The 9600-nt window shown below is 34.9% G+C and overlaps 1 protein-coding gene across 2 annotated transcripts; it reads left to right on the top strand.

Annotated features, from left to right (window-relative positions):
- Positions 1-256: 256 nt before the first annotated feature.
- Positions 257-8717, top strand: cdkn1a (cyclin-dependent kinase inhibitor 1A). 2 transcript variants are annotated; one of them, XM_007256709.4, is made up of 3 exons: positions 257-446; positions 4576-5020; positions 6308-8717. In XM_007256709.4, the coding sequence occupies exons 2-3, from the start codon at positions 4585-4587 to the stop codon at positions 6361-6363; spliced, it is 492 nt and encodes a 163-aa protein (XP_007256771.3). In that variant the 5' UTR covers positions 257-446; positions 4576-4584; the 3' UTR covers positions 6364-8717. The 2 variants fall into 2 exon arrangements, with proteins under 2 accessions (XP_007256771.3, XP_007256770.3); XM_007256708.4 differs by lacking the exon at positions 257-446 and adding an exon at positions 3300-3604.
- Positions 8718-9600: the final 883 nt, after the last annotated feature.

Genomic DNA, 9600 nt, shown 5'->3' with positions numbered 1-9600 from the left:
TTATAATAAGACATTTACAACATCTGGATAATATGCAGCTGTGCATGCGCTGTCTGCAGTGCACGCGCCCGCACTCACTCTTTATTAATACCCTGCGGCTGGAATGTCTTCAGAAAAAAAGCGCAGGACTGGGAAATGATCTCACGTGAACTCGCGTGTTTACCGGGTTTTTCTACACGTGCTTTCTCGTATGCCCCGCCCACAGCAAAGGGGAAGGCACTGGCCACGCCCACCCGGAGACTTCAGAGCTAGAGAGCTTCAGAAGTTCAGAGAAGTTTAGAGTTTAGAGAGTTTAGCCCGGAGCTCTACAGAAACCTGAGATACTGTACCATCAAATTCTGCTTTAGTATCTGTTTTAGGAAAGTCCTACAGGATCTACTCAGCTTTTTTGAGTTTCAGATTCTCTTCACCACTGCTTTTTGGCTTCAGTTTGCTGTTCTGATAATGTAAGTATCATATCTGCTTCTTATTCTATAATGTATTATGTTTTTTTACTTGCTAAATCCAAAATCAATATTTTTCTCTTTTCTCTCAACTTTTATTTTGGTATTTGTACAGCTACAGTTTTTACTCCAGCTAAAACGTTTGCTCTTGCTTGTTGTGATTAGTTCATTTATTTGATAGTTCACTTACTGGACTCTAAACATATTCAGAAACTTTACTTAATTACTTAATTCATCCGATTGTTAGTGATTTTTTTTAAAATTCAGAAATATTGGTTAGAGCTGTTTTTCAATCAGAGCTGTTTTAGATTTCTTAAGATTTTTAAAGCAGGAAGTTGAAAAATACACTAAAAACAAACCTCTCACCCCTAATATTGCTGTTCATCTCCTCAGACAGACTTTTAACGACTTTACTGTACTTTTACTGCGCTTTTTACAGTGTGTGTTCTCTGTAAAAGTGTGTGTGATGTTTTGGGTGTGAACCCTGACTGACCGGCGTACACGAGAAACTTCTTCACGTGGCCGTGGACCGCACGCGCTCCTGAGTCACCGCCCCCTCTGACCAATCAGGAGCTCCTGCTGGTTCCCGCCACCAGATTCAATTTGATCACGCTGTCAGTTGCACGTGTCTCCCGCTCGGCCAATAAGAACCGAATAGAGCAGTTAGCGGATTGTAGCGATTATATGAATATATTTGCGTTATAAAAAAAAACTAATTAATTGCACGATTAATCACGTTTTTTCCATACACTTAAACTTATAATAATGGATGTTTTTTAAGGTAAAATAAAAGAATCAGTATTGTATTTGACATTTTATTTCATTATTTTATTAAATTTAAACTTTCAGTAAAAATGCACAGAACTTAAGAAAATTAACCTTATAAGTGTTACAATCTACAGTAATCACTACAATCTGCAAATTATAGGAATATATTTTCATTATTTAAAAAACTAAAAATTTATTTCACGATTAATTATAGATTAATCACTGTACACTGAAACTTTTAATAATGGATATTAAAACATAAAAGAAAATAATCAGTGTAAGATGATGGAAGATGATAGATTTTATTTATATTAATACATAATTGTTTAATTGTATGTTTGAAACTTTTTTTAACACATATTGTGCTTTGTGAACTACGCTCAAGTACCAGTTGAATTTACATCCATGCAAAATATGAAACATTATGATTTATTGTTGACGGCACTAATTTGTATTTGATATTTTATTTATTTTATTTTATAAAATTTAAACTGTCAGTAAAATTGCACAGAATTTAAGAAACATTATCTGAATAAAAGTGTTTTAAAAAATACATACAATGATAAAAGTTCCCACCACCATATTTAGCGGTAAGGATTTTCGCCTTCGAATGGGTGGAGTTTCTGTTGGATGTTCTCATTGTGTCCCACAGTCCAAAAACATGTAATGTTCTAAATTGCCCAGAAAAATTGGATATTTTTAATGTAGTGCCTGATGCAGTCCTTCAGGTAATTTCCGGTTGAGAGTATGCTGTGCACAATTGTCTGTCGCTTCTCACTGTAAAGCTTCCGACTGTAAAGCATCCTTGGCTGTCTATAAAGGTGCAATATAAGTGTGATTCCATTCATTCATTTATTCATTCTATATTTATAATTATAGTAATAAAGTTATAATAAGTTCATATTAATTATGACAGGTAAAATAATATTAGCTCTAACAGTTCACAGTATTAATGTGTTTGTGTGTGAGTGTGTGTGTGTGTGTGTGTGTGTGGAATGTGTGATGTAAGTTTGGTGTTCTGAGACGTCTTGTCCTTTTCCTATTTTTCAATGAACTGTGTCCTAGAAACTTGTCCCTCCCAACTCCAGCAGCCCCACCCCACTTCTGTACATACCAATATACATCAATATACAATACAGTAGCTGCTGTGGTTCACTTTTCACAATGCAGATAAATTAATAAAATATACAATAAAATATATATATATACTCTAAAATAATTGGAAACACCTATAATCAAAAATCAACTTTTTAGAGGCTGGATTAAAATGTGCATTGGTAAAAAGTAAGCATTTCTAACCAAAGTTTCTAAGTAATGTTAGAATTTGGTCAAAGATAAATAGTAATTTTAAACCAATTGTCAATCAAGTTCACAAAAATTCCAGTTTTGACACAACAGTTCGCTGCATTAGGTCACCCTGCGCTCTAAGGGCCTGAACACTGCTGAGTCACTTTTGGTATTAAACTGTTTGAACTGGTTTGTCTGGATCTTACAAGAACTGTGACGTGGCATATTACTGGCCAAATATCAGATTAAATATATCTGTTTTTAATGAACAATATTTCAAACTTCAGATACTTATTTTTCCACAATTTTGTCAACTTTCTCAAAATAAATTGAACTTAAATTACAATATAGTGTTTAAAAGGGTCAGCACATTACATCACATTAGCAACTAATAAGTAACTTAAAGCAGTGTAACTAGTATGTAAAGTTTTGTGTAGGAAAAAAAACTCACTGATGCACTGTAACTGATGCAAATAATGTTTTTTGATTAAAATAATTGAAAACTAATAGAATTTGACTGGATTCAAATACAGAACAGCAAAGTTATTTTCACTACTGCATAAATTAAACAGCTCAAATGTATTTTTGTGTTACTTTTCAAAGAAAAGGGCATTGTTTGGTTTATCTTTGGTTAAACAAAACTTTCTTATTTAGCTAAACACTGAAACTGTTTAGTGCACCATATATTTGGTGCATCTCTAATTTGAATATAATATAACTTCATTAGATCTTAAATTAGAAAAGGCCCAGTTAAATAAACCCTCTTCATACAAACTCGAAATAACTGAGCTGAATTTATACCAATTTGCACTTGAATTATACCACTTTTACACCAGATTGAATACGTTAACTCTGGGTTTTAGCAGCCACTAGTGGTCGGGTCTGGTTACTGCAGGCTGGGGTAACATGTCTCCACTTGTTGAGGCAGCTTTGCCCGGACATGTATAAGAGCAGAAGGGAAGGGAAGGGCCTCAGAGTTAATGAGTCACACACTGCTTTAAAACACTGAGCTTCTCTCAGTCACACACACACTCCTCCACCACCACACACACTCTTCACTTCCTGCAGAATCTGCTGCTGATCATTACCTCAGGGGGGCTGAGATGGTGAGATGCCTCTACATGTCTTTCGTATGGCTGATATAGGGAATATTCACAATTAATATTAGTGTCAGTATACAGTATTATTAGCTTTATTAGGTTTTGGTAAGTTGATGCTTGTTCTTATTAGATTGTTTTTAATATATAAGTAATATATGCTTTGTAATATATTATCATGGGTTTTTTTTTTTATTAATTTTGCCACTTTCTTCACCACTGCTTACATTTCAAAGAAAATATCATTGTTTTGTGATTTTTGGGCAAATGATATCGATTGCTAAATATTCACAGCAAAGATCTTCATTAGATCTAAAAATATAATTAATGGAAACTAGTTTAGATTAGAAAAAAAATTATCCTTTTGTTCTGCTTCTTGAGTACAGAATATTCAGAATTAATATTAGTGTCAGTATACAGTATTATTAGCTTCATTATATTTGTGTAAGTTGGTGCTTATTCTTATTGGATTGTTATTCCTTATTTGAAGTTACTCCTTGTGTTATATTAACATTTCTGTACATTCATTGATTTAAATAATGAATTAAATATGAGTTACAGATTAATTTGAAAACCATTTCTTCAAGTTTTTTTAAATAGGTTTTCATTAAATTTACATTTATTTTGTACTTTTTTAGTCACCCTTTTTTTTTTACAAATAATATATTTTGATGAATATTCGCAATATCCCTAATTCAAATAGAATATAACTTTAGATCTAAAAAAAGTTAATTTATTTGAATGGAAACACGTTTATATTAGAAAAAAATAACCATTTTGTTCTGCTTCTTTTGATCCATAGGCTTCCTTATGTAGAGACTGGATTAAAATGTTCATATTGATTGCCTTTTCTAATCTGTAATTTCTTAGTATTTTTAGATTTTGGCTTAAGAGCAAAGCACTAGAGATTTTAAATCAAATAACAAAAAAAACAATTCTAAATAAATGTATAAAATAATTTTTTCTCTTTCTCTCCACAGTGCAGAATAATGTCCTTCCATAAGCGAGTTCTGCGCTCTCTGGGGAACGGTCCCGCCCGCAGGAGTCTGTTTGGGCCGGTGGATCGGGAGCAGCTGCAGGCGGAGTATCGAGATGCTCTGAGGAAGGATGTAGAGGACGCGTCCCGCCGATGGGGGTTCGACTTCGCCTCTGAGAAGCCCCTGGACGGGGGAGACTTTCAGTGGGAGGGGGTCCCAGGGGCCCGGGTCCCCGCCCTGTACCGGGCCTGCACTGTGGGAGAAGAACCGCGACCACAGACGGCGGAATCCATTTCAGCTTCATCCACACCATCGAGTTCGTTCTGCTCTGCGGCGGGAAAAGAGAACGTTCCCAAAACACCAGAGAGATACGCCAGCTTCCAGCAGAACCTGGAGAACACGCCCGAGAAACAGGACAGCCTGAAGAGGAAACAGACCAACATTACAGGTGTGTGAGCAATCAAGTGTGTGTGTGTGTGTGTGTGGGAGGGTGTTGGGTCATTAATTCTGGGAAAATGGGGATTTTTTTGCTTCCATTTTCACTATGAGAACCAATTCTTACGACCTGAAACACATTTATATAATTCTCTAAACTCTTGATTCAGCACCTAAAAACTTCTTATTGTATAAAATGTATAATATAGTTTTAAAAAAGGCCAACTGAGCTTTGCACTGTGTGACTCTTTATATATCAACAGAATGGCCCAACAAAAATGGAGAACAAAAACAATACACTAACAGAGTATTTTTATTTTATTAAATGGTCCAGTAGAAAAATTGGATCAATACAACTGAGAAACTAAACAAACCATTACAAACCACTACAGTTAAACAGGTGAACAGGACATACAGAAGTGGGCCTGTAGAACGAACCAAAAGAACATTTGGTTCAATTAAATGAATCATTAGAACAGTAGACTAGTAAGGAACCAGAAGGACATTGGAACCAAACAGACCTGACCAATCAGATGAACGATTTTTACAATAACTGATAGAATGGCCAAATAAAATGGACCAGTAGGATATTTGGCCTGATAGAATGGATTGTTCGAACATTTGGACCAATAGAATAGACTGTTTAAATATTTGGACCAAAAAATGGGCTGTTTGATCATTTGTACCAATAGAATAAACTGTTAGAACATTTTGTCCAATAGAATGAACTGGTAGAACATTTTGATCAATAGAAAGAGCTGGTAGACAATGGGCCAATAAAATGAACCGATCGAACATTTGGACCAATAGAAAGAACTGTTAGAACATTTGGATCAATAAAATGAACCGGTAGAACATTTAGACCAATAGAATGGACTGTTAGAAGATTTGAACCAATAGAATGAACTGGTATAAAATTTAGACCAATAGAATTAACTGTTAGAACATTTGGACCAACAGAATGAACCAGTAGAACAATTAGCCCAATAGAATGAACTAATAGAACATTTGGGCCAATATAATAAACTGGTTGAACATTTGGGCCAATAGAATGGAACACTGGAACATATAGAGCAGTTGAACAATTGGACTAACAGGTGCAGCTAAATGAATATATTAGCTTTTATTCCAATATATTGGACCAACAGAACATTTGGACTAATAGATTAGACCATCCAAACATCTGAATCAGTCTTTTAGGAGAATTAGATGCTGCTAAAGTCCCAAAATTATTATTTTGTTGTTTGTTTAGTTGATTGTTTCTCTGTTTGATTTATTCTGTTCTTTGTTCTCTGTTCAGATTTCTATCAGGCCAAGAGACGAGTCGTAGCCACTCCCAGAAAATCAGGCCAATGACTCAGAGTGTCATCACACACACACACACACACAGAGACACACTGCTCAGGAACTCACCCACCCCGGACCCACACAAGGACTGTGTAAATACCCGTCTGTCTGTCTGAAGGAAACAAACTCTTAGCATGTAGCTTTAGTTTATTGAATAATATTTTAACACTATTTTATTTGTATTGTTTTGTTTATTGTATTTGATCAGTGTGTTTCTTTTTGGTGCTGTTCATCATGGACCTGTTTCTGCCAGTCAGTATGAAGCATTTCTGTATTTTTTTTGTTTGTCAACGGTTAAAACACCACTTAAACTCAAACTAGACTAGGTCTAGATTTATATGAATAGAATGGAAGAGTAGAACACTAGAGATATGGATCAACCATTTGTAGTGATAAAACATTCCACCCTGTGTTATTCCATCTTATTCTGAACCTTTATTGGGATCTAGACTATGTTCTAGATTGGGTTCTAGACTGCAAGCCAGTAGTTTGGAAAATGGACCATCCAAAGGTTTGAATCAATTGAATTTGAACCCAATACTAAGGACTAATAGAAACAATTTAAGATTTGAAGAAATGTAATTTATAACATTTTCCAATATATTGGAATAAATTATGGGTTCTAGATTGAAGTCTAATCCACCCATACATGGATTTAGCTCAGGTTCTGGATTGGGGTCTCAATTGCCTTTAAAAACTAAGCAATTGAACATTTGTATCAACAAAATTGACCCAATAACATAATAGTTCTAGATAGTGATCTTGACTGGCTTGTAGTCTAGGCTCTATACTTGGAGTTCTAGAGTTCTAGATTGGAAAATGAACCAACTGATCATTTATATCAGTAGAATGGACCATTAGCACTTATTAGATCAAGTCTAATTTGGAGATTTGGAGCCTTTAAATGGATCTAGTCCCGATATTTGATCCTTGGTACTTGATCCTAGAGAATGGGATCTAGACTGGCTTGTAAAATAAGCTCTAAATTGGCATCCAGTAAACAGTAACACTGAGATTCAGTTAAAGACACATTTAATATGATTTTACAACATTTCAGATTAAGCAAAATGGTTAAATTATCATGGAAACAGTGAGAATTTACTCATGCAGTGTCTACAGTGTGAACGCAAACTGAATTATACACTCTTGGCCCCTCAATTTTGACAAATTCACACAAATTCAGCCAATAATTCCATTATATTCAGTTAATTCTGCCTGTGTTGTTTCTGTAACAATGTTCTGGTCAGTTTTCAGTTTTTCATTCTGTTTTTTTTTTTTTTATTCTGGTCTCATTATAATATTTTTTTTTTATGATTATTTTGCTATCTATGCTAGCTATAACTGTATAACTGTATATAAACCTGCTGAATCTTAAATAGCTCTGTTTATCTCTAATGCATAGAAAGATTAGTTATGTCCGACAGTAATTAGTATATATATTTGTACCTTTATTTGTGCAGACAATCATGAAACCATCCCAACAGTTCTTACAAAAAAAGTTCTTTTTTAAAAAAGAAAGCAGAAATGTTACGCACTAATTTTAATGGAAAGTAAGAATTTTAATTAAGAATCTAGAATTTAGAACATAATTAGAGTGATTTTATTTCTGTCGTAAACATGAAACAATTTTTGCTTTATTGCACAAAACAAGTAGCTCTTGGAAGCTACTTTAGAAGTAAGCTAAAAGAGATGGACGTTCTCAGAAACACAAACCAGAAATAGCATTTCAGATAAAGATTTATTTGTACAAAGTAATAAAAAAAGAGTATTTCTTGTGTTTGTTTTATTGCTGTTAATTGAAAATGTTGTTCAGGAAGCATCAGTGCAAAACTGAAATCTTTAAGTAATTATGCAGATGCCCCAAATCAGTGGTGTTTCTCTGCTTACGACTGTTATAAGCATCCATATAAGGGAGATTGCTGGTTCGAATCCTGTTCATGCAGCTTGCCATCAGATGCCGGAGCCCTGAGAGAGCACAGTTGTCTGTGCTCTCTCTGGGTGGGTACAGTACAGTAGATGGTGCTCTTCTTTCCCCTCATCACTCCTAGGGTGATGTGGATCAGCACAAGGCTGCGTCTGTGAGCTGATGTTTGATCTGTGCTTATTGTGCTTTAAGCCTACAGGGTTTCTGGGTGTGATTATAACAGTCTGCCAGCAGAGGTCGCCACAGGCTTCTTTTAAACAGCTTCAGTATAATCAGCCTGCTTCACACCTCTAATGTTGCACTTGTGTGTGTTGATGTTGATGTCGATGTTGAGGTCCTTATCTTCTGTTATAGAATATTTACTTTATTTATTATAAGATGAACGTTTTATTGTAGATTTTTGGCACAAATGTATAATAAAAATATAAATGTATCTGTACCTTTCTGCTGTCTATGGCTCGTTTGTGTGTGAGCGGAGGGGGTCTTGGGTGGAATAAGAGCATTAAGGAAGGGCTAAAAACTAATGGGAAGTAAAAAGAAAACATATTTGTTGTTTTTAGATTAGATTTCATTTAATAGAACCATTAATTAGTTCATGTTAAACACACTAAACAACATATTTTTAAATAACTATAAATAACTAAAATTAGAGACCATTAAAAAAAAATGATGAGTTTCCTTGATTTCACCAAATTGAAAACTTCTGGAATATAATCTAGAGGAAGATGGACGATCACAAGCCATCAAACCACCAAACTGAACTGCTTGAATTTTTGCACCAGGAGTAAAGCAGCATAAAGTTATCCAAAAGCAGTGTGTAAGACTGGTGGAGGAGGAGAACATGATGCCAAGATGCATGAAAACTGAGATTAAAAAACAGAGTTTTTTTTGCATTATTTGAGGTCTGAAAGCTCTGCATCTTTTTTGTTATTTCAGTCATTTCTCATTTTCTGTAAATAAATGCTCTAAATGAGAATATTTTTATTTGGAATTTGGGAGAAATGTTGTCTGTAGTTTATAGAATAAAACAACAATGTTCATTTTACTCAAACATAAACCTATAAATAGCAAAATCAGAGAAACTGTTTCAAAATCTGAAGTGATTTCTTATTTTTTCCGGAGCTGTATATAAATCAGAAGCCTCCAGCCTTACAATCATTACGCACTGTTTTCAGTTCTCAGAGAGCTGTGTAGGGTGTGTGTGTGAGTGTGTGTGTGTGTGTGTGTGTGAGTGACGTCAGCGTCTGCAGACACAGTGACCCGCTTGTTGAGCAGAGCGTGTTGCCATGGTGACGACGCCAGCATCCCCTCCCATCACCCTG

Source organism: Astyanax mexicanus, chromosome 24 (assembly GCF_023375975.1).
Source record: "Astyanax mexicanus isolate ESR-SI-001 chromosome 24, AstMex3_surface, whole genome shotgun sequence".
NCBI lineage: Eukaryota > Metazoa > Chordata > Actinopteri > Characiformes > Acestrorhamphidae > Astyanax > Astyanax mexicanus.
This window is presented reverse-complemented; position numbering and strand designations above follow the sequence as displayed.